The following is a 17,779-nucleotide window of genomic DNA, read 5'->3' as shown; positions in this document are numbered from 1 at the left end:
TGATTTAATATAAAATCAGACAAAAATCTCTAAAGAATAGTAGCCTTCATGATTGCTGAGTATGTAGTGAGTACCCACTAAATTCTTCTGCTTTCTTTAAAAGTAAAAGTTATGGGGGCGCCTGGGTGGCACAGCGGTTAAGTGTCTGCCTTCGGCTCAGGGCGTGGTCCCGGCGTTATGGGATCGAGCCCCACATCAGGCTCCTCTGCTATGAGCCTGCTTCTTCCTCTCCCACTCCCCCTGCTTGTGTTCCTTCTCTTGCTGGCTGTCTCTATCTCTGTCGAATAAATAAATAAAATATTTAAAAAAAACAATTAAAAAAAATAAAAGTAAAAGTTATGTATATGGGAATTGTTAGAAGGGACAACAGACATAAGCAAGTTTCTAAGTATCAGGAGAGAAGGTCTTCAATTCAGGCAAAAGCAATTTGGTCGAAAACAGGGTGGTTAGGATGCAATTGAGTAAAAATCGTGACTTAGTTGAAAATGATTATCCTTACGAGAATTTCTCATATACTATTGATAAGTGTAGACATTAATGTATCTATTTGTGAAGGCAATGTGGGAATATCTATCAATGTTTTAAATGAACATGCTCAAGAATTTTTAAATATAAGAATTTATTTCAGGAATATACACATATGTGAAAAGGAATAGATTCAAGAGTACCTGGTATTATAATATTCATAATAGTCAACAATTTAAGGCACCTAACAACTTAATAGGGTGTTGTTTTAAAAATAGTTTATTAAAGTATGTTAAACAAACAAACAAAAAAAGGTAAACTTATTTTTACCAGCATGGAAAGACACTGTGGGCTAAAAAAGCAAGGTAAGGAATGGCATGTTAATTTTTTAAAAAATTTATTAAACCATTTCCAAGTAAGGCACACAATTGACTGATAATTACTTAGAGATAATAATTTGTAAAAATCTCCAAATCCCCAAAGTTCTGGACTCATTGATTTTATTGTTCTTATTATTTTCACTTAATTTATATTTGTTATTACAATATTGATGCACACCATCACAGAAAAATTGGAAAATGTAAGAAAAGAAAAAAGAACATAAATAGCACCTGCAACATCACCTATTTTAATAATTCTAAATTCATTGGTGAATATCTGTTTAAATCCCTTTATTTTCACATAAGTGTTTTCAATCAAAATATGGCCCATACATGCCTTTATTTATCCTGCCTTTACTTATTTAGCAGTGAGTAATGTTTGGAGAATGTCTCCCCTTTCTTAACAATAACTTTTCACTATATTTAAGCATCTCAAAAAATTAATTGGCTGAAAAAAACCATACCAAATAAACTGGTATAAAATAGGTAAAAATGATTAAAGATGCCTTAAAGTTTGGAAAACAACCTCAGATGCACAAAATGACCAGTTTATTTATTTGAAAACTCAAAGACTCAAATATATTTGAAAAATGTAATATGATTATGTAATATGGTACTTTTTTATTTTTGATTAATACAGAGATACAGTTTTTCAAATAATACAAGGATACATAAGATGGAAAATGATATCTCCCAATAATCCAAATCCCCAAACGCAACCCTTAAAGTCTTCCGGTCATCCCTGATTTTATCAAAATCCACATACAAATTCATTTAAAAGAAACTATGATCACATCACATGGACCCTTTTATCGTCAGGATGAATAGATTCATACTATGCTTTTTGAAGCCTGATGAGAATCTATTACAAAGACAAAAAAAAAAAGTTAAATATTCTCCTATTGATGGACTTGATGGCTCAACTGAATTTGGTGTGTGTGTGTGTGTGTGTGTGTGTGTGTGTGTCGTTTTACACATTTACATCAACCTATTGTGCAGTTATCTTGGTAGGATTTATTCCTACAAGTTGAATTTCTAGGAGAAAATATACTGAATAGAGTCTTTGGGTCAGAGTTTGCATTTGGTTCCATGCTATTATATTATCAAGGAATATTATCACCCCTGCCTGGGTGAAATCAATGTGAAAAAAGTACTAACACCCCATTGTTAAGTAGACTACCCAACCCTGCCTCAAAGTACAATACTTCCAACTCCTTGATTTTAAATTGTTTAATTGTACTAGGGCCCCATAGATTTAATGGATTATTGAGCAAGTACTGTAAAAATGCCATCACTGTGTATTTGGCATAAAAATGTACTTCAGTGGGGCGCCTGGGTGGTGCAGTCGTTAAGCGTCTGCCTTCAGCTCAGGGCGTGATCCCAGTGTTCTGGGATCGAGTCCCACATCAGGCTCCTCCACTGGGAGCCTGCTTCTTCCTCTCCCACTCCCCCTGCTTGTGTTCCCTCTCTCGCTGGCTGTCTCTTTCTGTCAAATAAATAAATAATCTTAAAAAAAAAAAAGTACTTCAGTAAGGTTAGAAAGTCATGAAAATTTAACTTGCTGTGGATACTAGAAAATGCCATTTTTCAATTTAAAAAATGAAGTGTTTTGAGTTTGCCTATTTATGTCAGTTGTATTTACATGCAATGTAAATCATGTAGTCTCGTCTTTAATTTTGGGTTACATTGGTCACGACTTCCATTTTACTGGTTGTTATGTCGTGAAATGTGATTACAGGGCAAGAAGGCAGTGATGAAGTTCAAGAACTCCATGGACAATTCACAGGCAATGAATCGCTATCAACTTCCAAACATTAACAATTACATGATGCCGATTCCTCCTCCACCTCCTCCCCCCAGTGGAAGAATCGCAAGGGAAAACAGACTTGAATCATGGAGAAGGAGAAGATTTCGTCCAACCACTGCTCCAAATGGCTTAGATCCTCTCTTTACCAGGGTAAATGTGGAATCAAGTTTTCTTTTATTAATTTAGCATAAATTTCATTGCACTATTAAATTTCTAGATGTGCAGTACAAATGAATCTAGTGAAATCAAATGCAAAATGCTTTGTAAAAATATAATAATTTTATAAATGTAATTGTAAGCTTGGATGAATCTGAAATCAAATATTTGAGTAGCTCAGTTCAGTAACTGGTTTAGCACAGTTAATAAAAAATCCACTAAATCTTGTGGTCAAATTTAGTTTGTACTCTGCCCATTTCTAAATTATGTATTTCCTTCAGTTTGCCCATTCAATCACATGTTGACAGAAGTATTTTAACATTTAATTTGTGAAAATTCAGGGGCTTCAGTATACCCCAAAACATAATATGCCATATAAAATATCTTATTAAAGCTTCCTCTTAATGATTCTTGGAAAATTACTGTATAATACTTAGAAAATATTTTCTTTCAATGTTCTTTGAAAATATTGCAGCTTGTAGTACTCATTTTCTCAAAATGCCAAAGAAAATAGTCCTATGGCCAGTTAGACTTTATATAGATACAGGCTGGTACAAAGGCAGAAGATCTCTTAGCTTTGACTGTGTAAATATACAACTAATAGTAATTAGATGTAACTTCTGTGATTATTATCGGAGAGCAAGGTCTGCATTTGACTGAGAATGAGGGAATGAAAAACGGACCAGGGAGCAGACTGAATGCTGGTTCTTGTAAACGCACTTCACTCCGACCTGCCTTACTTACCCGATGTCCATATCTCAGCCCCAGCAGCTATCCTCATCAAGGACCTGTCTTCTGTGCGCTTGCTCAGATTTTCCCCTTTCAAATCCATTTTCACTGGTTTTCTTCCTTTGTTGTGGTTTCGGAAAAAACACTGTATCCCTCATGTCTGAGGCCCACTTCCACCCTGTGTCCTCGATTTTATCTTTTTCCACTGCCCGTCATTCTCCTCTTTGATTTGGATTTTCCTCCTCCCTGTTATATTCATTGCTGTCTCTCAGCATCCCCAGGCTTTGCACAAAGTGACGGGATCCTCCCTTCAAGGCTCTAGCCATGGACTCATCTTCTCTTACTGTGAAGTTCTCCAAAGCGTAGTTGACTGTAGCTTCGTCTAACAAACATCCCTGGGCAACTCAACTTACAATGGCAAAGGTTTCTTTCTTTTTAACAGTTTTTATTTAAAATTGTATATAAGATTACTTTATTCCTGCATCTCCTCAATCGTTTCTTCCTTCTATTTGTCCTCTTTCCTTTCCTACTTGGTGGGATTTGGCTTTACGTTCAAGGATCTTTCTGTGGTCTTTGTCCTGTTTCAGTCTAGTGATGACCACCTTGCGAGGCTGAATGCCCGCGTGGTCGGTTGTGCCATCTGCCTTCTCTCACTGCACTCCCTCCGTGTAGATGGCGTATTCCTCCGTGTCAGCCTGGACAACTTTGCTGGTTTGCTGACCTTTGTAGTGTCCTCACACAACCCCTCTTCAGATGGGCATGAATCCAGTGCTGTAGTTCTGTCTCAGCTCTTTGGAAAGAGGGGAAGACGTGATCTTCCTGCGAATGCGGGAAGGTGCCTTGACGTGCCGTTTCCAGTTCTTGCTCGGGTCAGAAGTCACATAGGGATTGAGCTTCGTTTTGGCCACTGGCGCTTCGGCGGTGGCTGCAAAGGGAAGAGAAGGTTTGTTGCTTGTTCACATTATCATGTGGTTGGTCAGCTGCAATTCTAGGACCCAGACTGGAGGAACAGACCCTGCCTGGGGCCTCTTGCCCTCATGAAAGACAGAACCATAGAATGTTTTTAAGATTCCACTCAGCTGTGAAACATGTCACGTATACTCGAATTCCATTGCCAAAGCATGACAGCGATGGAGAAGGAAGTAGCATCCTCTCACAGGGTGGGGCAGTGAGTATTTGGAACAGTGATGAAATCAACCACATCTACTGACTTACTTCTGAACTCAACGAGCCAGCAAACACGTGCTCTTGAAGGCTGTGGCCTCTACGTAGTGAAAACATGGGTTCCTTATCATATTCACATGCTGGCAGCATTAGACTTTCTGATGTTCAAGTATAGTAATGGGATATGCTCTACCCAGTCATATTTAAAAAAAAAAAAAAAAGCTTACTGCATCGGACTCCCTGCTTAGTGGGGAGCCTGCTTCTCCCTCTCCCTCTGCCTGCTGCTCCCCCTACTGGGGCTCTCTCACTGTCAAATACATAAAAATAAAAAAAATCTTTAAAAAAAGGTTTAAATATCTCCTAAACCATAAGAACATATTAAATCTGTATGTGCAGGGCACCTGGGTGGCTCAGTCAGTTAAGTGTCTGCCTTCAGCTCAGGTCATGATCTCAGGGTCGTGGGATCGAGCCCCAGTTGGGCTCCCTGCTCAGTGGGGAGTCTGCTTCTCCCTCTGCCCACTCTCCACCCCGCTTGCTTGTGCTCTCTTTCTCTCTCAAATAAATCAATACAATCTTTAAAAAAAATCTATACGTGCAAGTAACAGTAATCAAGCAAACGGCCGTGTACACATCATTATTTCTTTACGAAGTAGAGCACTGCTGCATATCCTGAGCCCCCATTTCCTGCCTCATCACATCTCTTACTTCTTCCCAGAGCAACCATCCTACTGACTTCTGTGTTAACTGAGTCCTGTTTTTCTTTGAAGTTCTGTCATTGATATACATAAAACTTCAGAAATAACTTCAAATCTAGCATAGTAATGAAAGAACAATATTTACAGGAGAAATAAGCTGAATGGAACCTTTGGGTCAGAGTCTGAGTTTGGTTCCTGGCAATTTTAGGAGCCTCTTCTGGAGAAGTCAGAGAGGGCAGGTCATGAGTGTTTCCTAGGAAAATGAGGCTCACCAGGGTCAAGGCATCAGGTCAGGTCCAAGTGTGGACCAGTGTGGCCACGGGATGCCCCGCAGGAATATGGTTGGGGGAATGGGCTTCCATAGCTGGGCACAGAGGAGAGAACAGTGACTTCTCCAGCCCGTGGTCATGACAAGTGCAGCACAGGTCGCATGGGAGCAGCTTCCCCTGAGCATTCGGCACCGAGGTTAGCAACACAGCATGGTGTCAGCCGGCACAGCCCTTAGCATGTCTGTCGTTTTGAGTCATAAGGTTTTAGCCTGACTTGGTCTTTTGTTTCATTTCGTTTCCAAACTTCTATTCTATTTGGGGAATGATAGAACTACTACCCTAATCCTCTGATACTCTTATCTTTTCTCTCCTATTTTCTGTTTCTTTGTCTTTTTGTTCTGCTTTCTGGAGATTTCTTCAGTTTTATCTTCCACACATTCTACTGAGTTTTTTCTTCTGGTGCCTATTTTACATTCTAAGAACTTCCTTTGTGTTCACTGAATGTTACTTTGCAAAAGCATCTTGCTCCGTAGGATTTTGATTCTTTGGTATTTGTGGAGACTTCTTTGTGGGCTAATAGATGTTCAGTTTTTGTAAAGAAAACGAGTCTCTTAATGTTGGGAGTGGAGTTGTATAAATGCCCAATAGAAAAGAAACGTTAATTATGTCATTCCTGTTTTCACATGCTTAGCATTCTTGTTTATCTGCTTTCTCAGTTCCTGAGTTCTAGAGATAATTCATTCTCTGTAATCGTAGATCTGTCCATTTCTCCTTGTAATTATGTCAAATTCTGCTTTGTAAATGTTGAGACTCCCCGGTTGTGTGCTCTCAGATTTAGGATTCCTCTATCTTACTGGTGAAGTGATTCTTTATGATTAAAAAAGAATGATCCTCTTTATCACGTTTCTTTTGGCTTTAAAATCTCCTTTGTCCCACAGTACTAATTTTCTTTAGATTAGTATTTAAAATATAGCATTTAATAACATATATATTATATATATTCTTTTTATTTTCGGCCTTTTAATATCTTTGAATTTAAGTTTTAGCCCTTAAATGTATTTATGTAGCATGTAATTTACACATTAAATTCACTCATTTTATGACTACCATCCTCAGAGCATCCTCCAAATACTCTTAAAAGGAAAAAAAAGAGGGGAAAGGCAGAAAGATATGGCTTGCTGGTGACCTACCACCTGTTCCTCTAGGAATGTGTAGAACACAGTCCCCGTCTTCTGTGTTCTATGCTCTAGGGGATGATTCATGGAGCCAAACGACAAGGTGTGGTAGATCTTACAGCCCCGCAAGCTGCTGCTGTGCATGCTGCCTTGTTTCCTTTTGTTCTAAGATGAGCAGAGCTTTTATGCTGCTTTTATAGAATCCATGAGACTACTTCGATTTTGCTTTGAGGTTTACCTCCACATCTCAGATATTTATGTCCTCACACCATATTGCTGGTCACCTACTCTATACAGCAGCCTATTAAAATGGCAATGGTCCCATAAATAGTATTTATTAATGTGAAAATATATGCTTTCAAGTAAGAACTTACTTAATCATTATGGTTATTTAGTTAAACCAAAACAAAACAAAACAAAGTTGGTTTTTATTTTTTATGTGTTTTGTGTAATTGAGCTTCTCCAGGCATGAACTAGTCTGGGCTTTCTCTATATCTGGTCCAGGCCCCCTCCCCACCTCTTAGACCTCCCACGAGCCCTGTGCAATTACTGGTGCCTGACTGGGAGGTTCTCCTGCCCCTCAAATTTGACATGGTTAAGCCAGCTTTTCCGTTCAATTGCCTTGTATCTTATAAAGCATGACCTTTCCCCCCAAAATCTCAAAATCTAGGCTCAAAATCTAGTTTTCCTTCTGTCTGCATCACACTAAGTTAATTGCTAAGTCTTCCAGATAGAGATGTCCAATAGATGTATAATACAAGCCACATATGCAACTTTACTTTTCCAATAACTACACTAAAAAATGTAAAAAAGAAACATGTGAAAGTAATTTTATTAACGTACTTTGTTTAATCAAGTATATTCAACATACTATCATTTCAACATGTAATCAGTGTTTTAATGAGTATCGTGCAATTTTTTTCATACTACGTCTTTGAAATTCAGTAAGCATTTTATATTTATGGCACATCTCATTCAAATGAGCCCCCTTTCAAATGCCCCACAGCCAAATGGGGTAAGTGGTTGCTGGCTCAGACTGCACAACACTAGCACCTGGACAATGGCTCATGTGTCTGATAATCCTTTTCCATTCTCAGTGCTATATCCCCGGGTCAGGGGCTTGCTACCTAAGTCTTCACAGGGCTGGCTCAGTCATCTATGGGCTTACGTTCTGTCTTTAAATCAACAAATAGCTCAATTTAGCTTTTATTGATTATGACAAGCACTGTTCTAGGTACTGAGGTTACCAAGATGAGTAAAGCCAAATCCTTATTCTCAGAAGGATTGGAGTTTAGCCAGGGAGACCAAAATATCGACAATTAAGCATGACCCGTTGTGGTGAATACAATCATAGTGGTATAAATAAAGCACAATGAGAACGCAGAGGAAGGAAACGCTAGGTTTGAGGAGATTGAAGAGTGCTTCGGAGAGAAGATGGCATTTGAAATGGGCTTTGAAAGATGAAGTAGGAAGTTAGCAGATAGAATCAGGGAGCAGAGGGTCAAAGGCAGGAAGGGGGACAAGAGCAAGCAAAGTGCATCTCAGGATTGACAGATTCTATGTAATGAAATTAAATGAAGCTTGAGAGAAGAGCTCCCAACATGTTCCTCCCCTGCTTAAGACCTTCTCCAGCTCCTTTCCTAATGAAAGCAGGTATAATCTTCTGCCTGGATCTTTTCAAATGTAGCTTTTATTATTATTCAGGTATGTTGAGACCTATAGATCGAGAGAGGATTACCATGGAAAAGACAGTTTGTCACTTAAAATTCCCCAAAGGAGGGACATGCCATGTATATTAGGCAGGGTTCCATCCAGAATTATGTTTGACTGCATCTGGGCTTTTTGGCCCAGCTAAGTTGGTAGATAAAATCATCCACCACACGTTGTCACATGGGGCCACACAAGGCAGCACCAGGGTTGGCCAGGAGACTGGGGGGACGGGAGGCAAACATGGGCAAGAGCCTTTGTTGTGGTTTCTGAGAGAAGGAACAGGAAAGACAGGGTAAGCAGGCTTAGGACTGAACAGTATGAGTAATTTTGGCGGGTTTTGGGGTGTGGAGGCTGTCCCTGACTTGTCTGCTGCCTGGTCGAGGGGTGCTCGGGGCAGAGGAACATTGGCCCCGAGTTTAATAGCCAGATAGCCAAGGTAGGGCGAGGGTGGATGTGAGCTCCCGTTTGGTTAGTTTGTCCATGAAAAGCACTCTCCTAGGCAAGTTCATTTACCGTCTCTAGGAATTAGTTATTCTTGGGAGGGGTAGTGTCCCCAGGGTCAGTGAGGCCCCAGGTGTCAAAATATCAGAATACAAAGATGTGCTTAGACACTGGTGTTCAAGGGCTTTCAGATTTTGAGTCCTTTCCAACTTCCCACTCCCATCCAGACCAAACTGAACTACTCCCTGGACCCTCAGCTGGTTGATCCACCATTTCCCCCTCTGATCTGTGCTTTTTTCTATTATTACTTTCAGCAGGACATTCACTCACTTTTAAATCATCTATATATTTTTTTCTTATTCAATTACCTTTGCTGGCTTTTAATATAATAAAATGTTTATATTCAATGTTGACAACAATGATTCCACCTTCTATTTAGTGGACCTTCAGCACGTGCTGGGAGTTTTGCTCAGTGTGTTACATACATTAACTCAATAACACAATAAACTCAAGAAAGAGATAAATAATTTCTTCATATTAAAGATGAGGAAACTGAGCCAAGTGAGATTAAATAATTTGGCCAAGGTCACATAACTAGTTAGTGACAGACTAAGTATACAGACTCAGCAGACACTTGGAGCCTGCATTCGTCATCCTCAAACCCAAAGTATATGGAATTTATCTATAAGCCTGTTTCTCTCAAATCTTTGAAGATATTAATCACAATCGGTCGGGTGTTTCCTCAGTGCGGAGATGTTCTTTCTCTATGAACTGCCTGTGAGCGCCTGAGATAGAAGGATGTTATCAAACCCACCTTGCCCAGCGTCTGTCAAAGGCCTTATGTTCTATAGTGATTTCTGTACATTGTAATAGGATCCCTTCTCTTCCTCTCTTCAAAAGGATTTTCTTACTAATGCCCCTTACTCTGTTCTGCTTAGTATCAATACTCATGTACTTTTATTAGTTGTTACTTCTACTCTCAGATTATGAAGCTTGTTGAGGGCAGGCATTTGATTTTACTTACATTTCGTCAAAGTGTTTATTAGTACTGTGTTCATAAACAGGTATTATTTTATTATTCATACAAACAAATTAAACTCTTAATTATACTACTTAGTTCATGTAAATATTATGGAAATAAATTATGCCTTTCAGACATAGATCCCTTTTCTTCAAGCACAAAAAGAGCCTAACAAATGTTAGTTTTGCTAAAGAGATTGCACATTTCTTTTGTATGACTTTATTTTTAAAATATTTTTTTTAAATTTCCATTTTAGTCAATGTATTATCTTGATATTTTTCACTCTTGGTTTTCCTCACCAGTAGACTCGGATTTGAGAATGAAAAAGGAAAGCATCAGCATGATTTTAATACAGGGTAATTCAACATCGCTCTTATAGGCTTGATTTATTTCAGGCACTTTCCTTTCAACAATGTTTTTGCTTGAAATTAACATTGCAGTTTGGTAACTACGTTACTAGAAAGGACTTTAAAAATGGTTTAAATGTCAATTCAGCAATCAAAATATCTTAGCAGCTGGTGTTGCAGAATTAAACAATAGAAGAGAGAAAGAACCAAAGATGCTTCTAGGGGGTCTGCAGCAGGCGGAGTTTAAGGGCAGACCTCGGCAGCTTTTCAGACCTTACCAAAAGCAAAATGCAGCTGGATAATTTCTACCTCTTAGCAGACTTATTGAATTTATTCTGCTGAGGGAGATGAGGAAGGGAAGGCTCATGTGTCCACTCAGCATCCTCAAAACCTGGAGCTCCAATACCTCCAGGGGGAGGGAGGCATTGGGGGACATGCCAGGAGTAAGCACGAGACACAGGTTACACGGTGGTAAGAAAAATGGGCAAGAGGAGAGTGACGAGAGGAAGCATAGGAAAAGCAAAGGAGGGAGGAGCAGAGAACAAGGAAAAACCAGCAGGAAAAAGAAGAGAAAGAGAGGAACCAAATCAATCTACTGAGAAGTCTCTATTACAACCAGCTGCTTCCTGAAGCCTTAGGATGCCAACACCGGAGCGCTCTTCCTCTGGCTCATTTCGGAATTTTCTCCCCCTGAGGCCTGAAGCAGAGTCAACACGGGGACTGCCTGCTGCTCCTGATACAAGCTTTTAATCAGTCTTTGTCAAAGGTGTTGCTTAACAGGACACTGTGAATCAGTTTTCATGTTGTGGTACCTATTGAGGGCCTATAAATGCAGAAAGCTTCGGATGTAGGGCGGGGTCAACTTACTGTAGGTTTTGTCTTTCAGCAAAGGACAGAATGTGGAATCCCTAAATGTTCCATGTCTATGTCCAGTCAGATCAATGTTTATTAGGCCCTTGCTAGGTGTCAGCATTGGCCAGACACCGGGGGCATAAAGCTCAGTAAGACGTCCTTATGTACTGAGAGTGAGAGGAATACAAGGGAATAGTTTCAAGGCCATGTGACTTAATAGAGTTCTATGGGTCCGGAGACTAAAAACACGAGAGTCGTGTTTGGGCCACTCCAGTTAGTGCAGCTGCTGGACCTTTAAATGTATCGAAAGAAATCGCAAAGAGTGGAGAGATAGGAGGAGTTGAAAACATAAGACATTTTTTGTTATTTGAGGAATGTTGAACCTTATCCCACGGCCATTGGGGATTGTTGGAGGACTTTAAGCAAGAAAGTCACATGATCTGTTTAATGTTAATAGTTCACTCTGATATGCAGGAGGAAGGAGATTTGGGGAGATACCAGGCTGGAAATGGGGAGACCAGGTAGTAGAGTGACTATGCATCCCAGCTTTCCTGGAACAGTTCAAATTTGTAGGGTTTTTTTTCTAGTGTAGTTATTAATAATACCTCTTTCACTGCATCTCCCAGTTTGGATGATAAATTCTGTGGCTGCCTTAGTAACTAGAGATTTATTGCAGGGGTCTAGGTAAGACTCCATGATGCCCAGAGTTCATCAGGTCTTGGCTAAGTGGATGAAGAGGAATTACTGCCCAAGGCTATCAGCAGGAATAAGCCCTTTGACACCCTTATAGTCTCTTAAATCTACCCCCCACGCCGACTCAGGCCTGAGCACAGAAAAAAAATGCCGGTGAAAATTTAGAATATTAGGGGCGCCTGGGTGGCACAGTGGTTAAGCGTCTGCCTTCGGCTCAGGGCGTGATCCCGGCGTTATGGGATCGAGCCCCACATCAGGCTCCTCTGCTGTGAGCCTGCTTCTTCCTCTCCCACTCCCCCTGCTTGTGTTCCCTCTCTCGTTGGCTGTCTCTATCTCTGTCAAATAAATAAATAAAAATCTTTTTTAAAAAATTTAGAATATTAATTGAATACTGAATATTACAAATATGTAATAGCTGATTGGTTAGCCGCTAAACGAGCCTGCTGTTTATTTGTCAGCTCAGATTGCGCTTGCCTGAGATAACTGAAAAGAACTGAGAAGGAAAGGCGTAAGCAAGTGGTGCAGAAAGTAAGAAAGATAAGCCTTAGAGTCGTGTGCGGGCATGAGGCCCTGCTCCAGTTCCTGAAATGGAACTGAATTTCCATGGAAGGTTTTGATAACTTGCTTGAGGACGGCAGAAAGGGGCCGTGAAACCTTGCTAAAGTTTCATCAGTCTGGGTCCTTATAACTTTGGAAGATGGTAAGTATAGAGGCAATTTAGTCAACTGAAAGAAACAATTGTTCATTTCCTAGTGCATGCATTTAATCATGAGCTGTCACTCGGGCCTCCCGTTAGAATCCAGAAAAGGTTACATGGTGGCAATAATTGGGGAATATTTTTAAAAAGAACGAAGTAACTAGACCCAAGAGAAAAGAGATGTTGCTGTCAGGAACACACTTGCACAGAAAAAAAAAAAATGATTAAGAGTAAATGAAAAGGTGAAGAGCTGTCATCTCCTTTATTTTACTCTTACCCATTTCAATGTCTACTTTCTCATTTTGTACATATGAAGCAGGCCTTTCCTCCACCCTAATCTCACTATTACCTTGCATTTACATAGAGCGTATCTCCCAGAAGCTCACAGGGCTACCTCTGAGTCCATGCCACTTTGGAAAGTACTGCTTAACAAAAAGGAGGTGCTCTCATCACATGTTTTAGCGGGAGCTGGGAGCTGGGTTTGCCGTAGGCTGGTGATTGTGCGCTGGGCTGCATGTCACAGCCGCCCAAGAAGAGCAAACCTGGCATGATTTTGCAACTTGGAGCCAGGCCTGCCATCAGCCCTTTGCTTTCAAGTGTGACTCGGAGATGTTTCTTATCTGCAGAGAATTATCCAGGTTGCTGGCTTACCTTCATGGCTACTGGTGTCCCTGAAATATTTTTGTTGATTACCTCTCTGTTTGGGAGCTCTGTTTGCCACAGGGAAGACAATTTACTTAAATTTTAAATCTTGGATTTCCTTCCCCGTTTACACTTTTCAGACTGTCATTTGCAGAATGTTATTTAATCAGATTTACTTCCTCTGGTTCTTGCTTCAGAGAAATGGAATTGAAGGAGGAAAAAAAAAATCCTCTGAAGTGGAAGGGAATGGGTTTGGAGATGGAAATATTTTAGTAGTTCCTTCAGAAATTTTTGTTGCAGCTTTGTTATTTAAAAAAATGCATGTTTCCAAGGCATCCATAATTCAAGGAAATCAAACGCAAATAATTGCTTTGAATTCACTGAAAGTTGGTCTCTTCACATTTTTCATTTAGTTGAAAATTGATTTTTAGAAAAGTGAAGTAGATTAAAAGTATTGCCTGGCCTCTGTATAATTCTCGAGCTGACAGTATTCTTACTAGGCTCTCTTGAAAGTCTCTCAACCAACCATGACTATTTCTCTGCCCCCTCTTCTTCCTTTTCCTGCTTCTTTCCTCATCTTCCTCTTAGAGGTTAGATAAACACTTTGCTTATTCACTCTTGGGAAAATACTTCAGAGTATAAACGAGGAGGCCAGGCGGAGGACATTTCTTTTCATCTCTGGCATATCAATTTGTTGTTTATTGTATAAATAAATGTGTAAACACCATAGAACAGAGGTTTTTTGTTGTTGTTGTTGCTGTTGTTGTTGGGTTTACTGTTTGATATGAAAAATAATATTAATGATGTTGGATTTTCATTGATTGAATCCTTCCTGTAAAGATGGATAGTCCTAGGCTTATAACACATGTCTCTAATCCTCAGAGGGACCATAGAAGGAATCGAACCTGTGCCATCCCCCTCTCACATAGTCGAAGATCAGGGAAGGGTACATTGTCAGTGCTCAAGTGTAAAGATAAAGCACTCAATTGCAAAAACAAATTAGAACAAAATTATGCCACCAATATTTAATTAATTTGATTTGAATTTTTATCTGAGAACCAGCTGAAAGAACCAAGAGCAGTTTCCTCTTCGTGTTACTGATATTTTTGTTGTATGTAAAACACACACACACAAGTAAAATAAAAAGTGACAAACTTTGTCCAGATCCCTGGCATTTATATTAAAAACACAAAGCCAAAATGCATGTAATTGTTAGAGAGATTTCTTTGGTAACGGGCTTGACTTTTTGTACCCTAGGAAGACTGACATTTTATCAAGGTTTTATTGCTAGGGAAGAGCCTTTTCTAGTCCTCCTATTACAGTATCATTTCTCTCTGATTAGAAGGTAATTAATTAATAAGCCCCCTTCTTTTGTTCATTTTAGGATTCAAGAAAGATTCATAAAACACCACCGCATAGTAATGCAGCTATTACAATGATCTATTTGGGGAAAACTGTGCACCTGTCTCATGATCACCGAGACTTCCGGGATGAAATAAAAGTTTATCAACAGCATTGTGGTGGGGAAAACCTTTGTGTCTACAAAGGCAAACTACTTGAAAAAGGTACACATAAAATGTGAAGTATTTTTTTTAATTGCTTAAAGTTGATGCTATAGATAAACTATTGTTGATATCATATCAAAATGACTTCAATCACTATGAAATTATGCATATCCAGGGACTTATAAAACAGCTGCCTCAAAGTAAATCTCGATTTACTGCTCCGTGATTGAAACCGAAGCGACAATTACTCTTGCAGATTGTGAAAGAAAGAATTTGGAGTGATTTAACCTGGTAACAGATTAATTTTGGGACGGAGATATATGATCACTAAAATGTTGCACGAATAAACTGTCCCCCAAATTACAAGTTAACTATTTGGCCTGCCATAGTGAATTATAACATACATTATTCTAAGGGGAAAATACCAGATTGGCAATTTGTTCTTTAGAAAAATGTTGAGATAAAATCACAAATCCAATAAACTTCAGGGTGAATCACACCTAAATAACTTGGTGCAGAATTTGGCTAGATGGATTTTAGTACATTTCTGCCTTCATTTGATCATAAATCCATGTTTCTTAGCAGAAGATAATTTTTATATCCAATATAGAGTTTCACATATTGTACTGAAGTGGTTTTCATCAATATTTAGTTGTGTGGAATAGCAATTAAAAGGACAAGTTGTTATAGGATTATATTTGTTATTTTCTTGCTTAAGAAACTCTGTTTAGAAAGTAATTGCATTTTCACTAAGTAAAAGAAATATTTATATTTGGGCAATCTTGATACAAGTTTAGGGAGTCCTAGGAGTTGGGGGCAAGAATGGAATTGTTACTTTTGGCTGGCTTTTCTGATTTCCTTCATCACTCAAACATAGGGACTGTTAATTCTAAAAATTTCAGGTACTTAAAAAGAAACTAGACAGATTAGATATTTAAAACTTTCCAACATAAGAAAGATTAAACATTTGAATGTTAATTTTAACTTTATAAAGATTTATAAAACGTATTTATAAAAAATAATGCTCAGTAATGGTAAAAACTGTTTTTCTCCATTTTATATACCTGGCTGAAATGCAACTTACTTTGCCACTTTGTCATAGCATTTGAGAGTTCATTCCTTGCATCTTGTAGATGGTGAAAATGAGAGAAGTCCAGAGGTACAATGGCTTCTTAAGGTTACACGCACAGCTCGGGGCCTGGTCAAGAGCAGATCCTGGACCTCTGAGTAGGTGCAGGACCCTTGCTCAGTTAGCTATTCTTAGTGGCAAAGGGTTTCCTACATTTCCATAATATGAGAGGTATGAAACCCCTTATGAGAGGTATGAAACCCCTAATGATAGTGGCATAGACACTTCATTTTTGAAAGTGCAACTTTCAAGTATTAATTTAGAAGAATTGCTGAAATTAGCTATCATCTACAATTGGAATGAACGTAATGAAAATGAAACTTTTCCTGGGTCTTGGATCACGCTTTCTTCAAGACAATGCATGTATGTGTCTTTTGCCTGCTGGAAAACGTGGTACCTACGAATGAAACAAGAACAAGGCTTAGCTAGCTGAATGATTCTCAGGAAGACCACATATCCTCTGTGGTAACAATGCAAAACCAAAAAGTAAGGGAGAGTGTTACTTAGCTAAGTGTTGTTTTGCGTACCTGTTGATCCTGGGACTGACTTTTGTTGTGTCATTGGACAGACTTGAGTAACAGGATGGAATGGGACTTAAATAATTGAATCCTGTCCACACAAAAATTTTGTCTCAGCTTGCCCTTTGATTGCCAGGAAAGTAATTGTTGAAAATTGAAAAGTTGGGTGGCTCAGAGTTGACTTGTGGTTCAGCAATCTTAGCAATTTAGCTGGGCTGAAAAGAATCTGCCCGTTTTACAAATCAAAGCTGTGCATGATTCAGTGAAATGTGAATAGGTTTTTAGAAGAGTTCTGTTTAAAAAAAAAGGGGGGGGCTTTTAACGTTCTGCTTGGAGCGGTAAACTAATTAAAAATGTGGCATTCGTTAATTTGTCTTGCTTTTGGATGAGAAATAACAATAAAATTAATTATTTAGGAATGTGGCAAGTGCATCTTTTATTCCCTTAGTAATTCATTGATGTGATGTCTTACAGTTTGATTTGAGACATCAAGCCACATATTGATTGCTTATTAGGTACACCTATGAAGTCACCAAGTATTTCTGCTACGTTAGTAGAGTTCTTCGCAGGCATTTACCATGTTCATCCTTTCCAACAAGGCAAACCTTGTCCTCCTGGGTTCATGTGGATACAAAGAGCAAAGTAACTTTTCTTTTTTCTGACCCTCTTATAATCCCTTCCTTTTCTGCCCCATTTTCCTGTGTTTTCATAACCTGATCCTTTGTACCGATTTGTACGTTCCTCTTTACTCCCGCTTCTCTGTTTCCCCACCCCCGTGCTGCTATCTTGTCTTTTGGAGCGCTGTTCCTTTGTCTGCAGTAGGACAAAGGAGTTTAAATTCAAGATAGGATTTTAAATTCAAATTTTATCCATCTCTTAAGATTCACATTGAGGCTATGAAGCTTTCTCAGCCGACTTCGACTGTGTTCGTCCCCCTCTCCATGGCCTGTGGCTCTTAGTCTCCCCTGAAAACCAAAGCATTTCATTACACCGTGACTTAGAGTAACTGGTTTTCATTTTTCTTTTACTCGTTACCTATATTGAGTTTTTAGTTTTTAAAAATAGCTTATTGAGGTGTAACTTATATTCCACAAAATTCACCCATTGTGAGTGTACAATGCACTGGGTTTTAAGCATTTTATAGGGTTGTGCAGCCATTAGCACAAACCGGTTTCAGAATCCCTCTACCACTTCAGAAAGTTCCCTTGTGCCCGTTGGCCAAGAATCCTTGCTCTTTGTAGCCAGCCTCAGGCAGCCACTGACCCGCTGCCAGTCTCTACAGATACACATTTCCTGGACATTTTGTAGAAATGAAACCTTACAATAGGCAGCATTGGTGTCTTGCTTCTTTCACTTAGCCTGACGTTTCTGAGAGTCATCTATT

General features: G+C 39.2%; 1 protein-coding gene and 1 pseudogene across 1 annotated transcript in view; one reads left to right on the top strand and one right to left on the bottom strand.

The window, feature by feature from the left end:
• The window catches only part of ERICH3 (glutamate rich 3), a 94,962-nt gene that overhangs the window by 38,358 nt on the left and 38,825 nt on the right, over nucleotides 1–17,779 (top strand). The window contains 2 exon segments of the mRNA XM_087866003.1: nucleotides 2,584–2,802; nucleotides 14,628–14,808. Of these exon segments, the coding sequence (XP_087722129.1) occupies nucleotides 2,584–2,802; nucleotides 14,628–14,808 (400 nt within the window).
• Nucleotides 4,010–6,984, bottom strand: LOC123795406 (large ribosomal subunit protein uL24 pseudogene; annotated as a pseudogene).

Source organism: Ursus americanus, chromosome 12, assembly GCF_024610735.1.
Source record: "Ursus americanus isolate L20-20 chromosome 12, mUrsAme1.1.p, whole genome shotgun sequence".
NCBI lineage: Eukaryota > Metazoa > Chordata > Mammalia > Carnivora > Ursidae > Ursus > Ursus americanus.
This window is presented reverse-complemented; position numbering and strand designations above follow the sequence as displayed.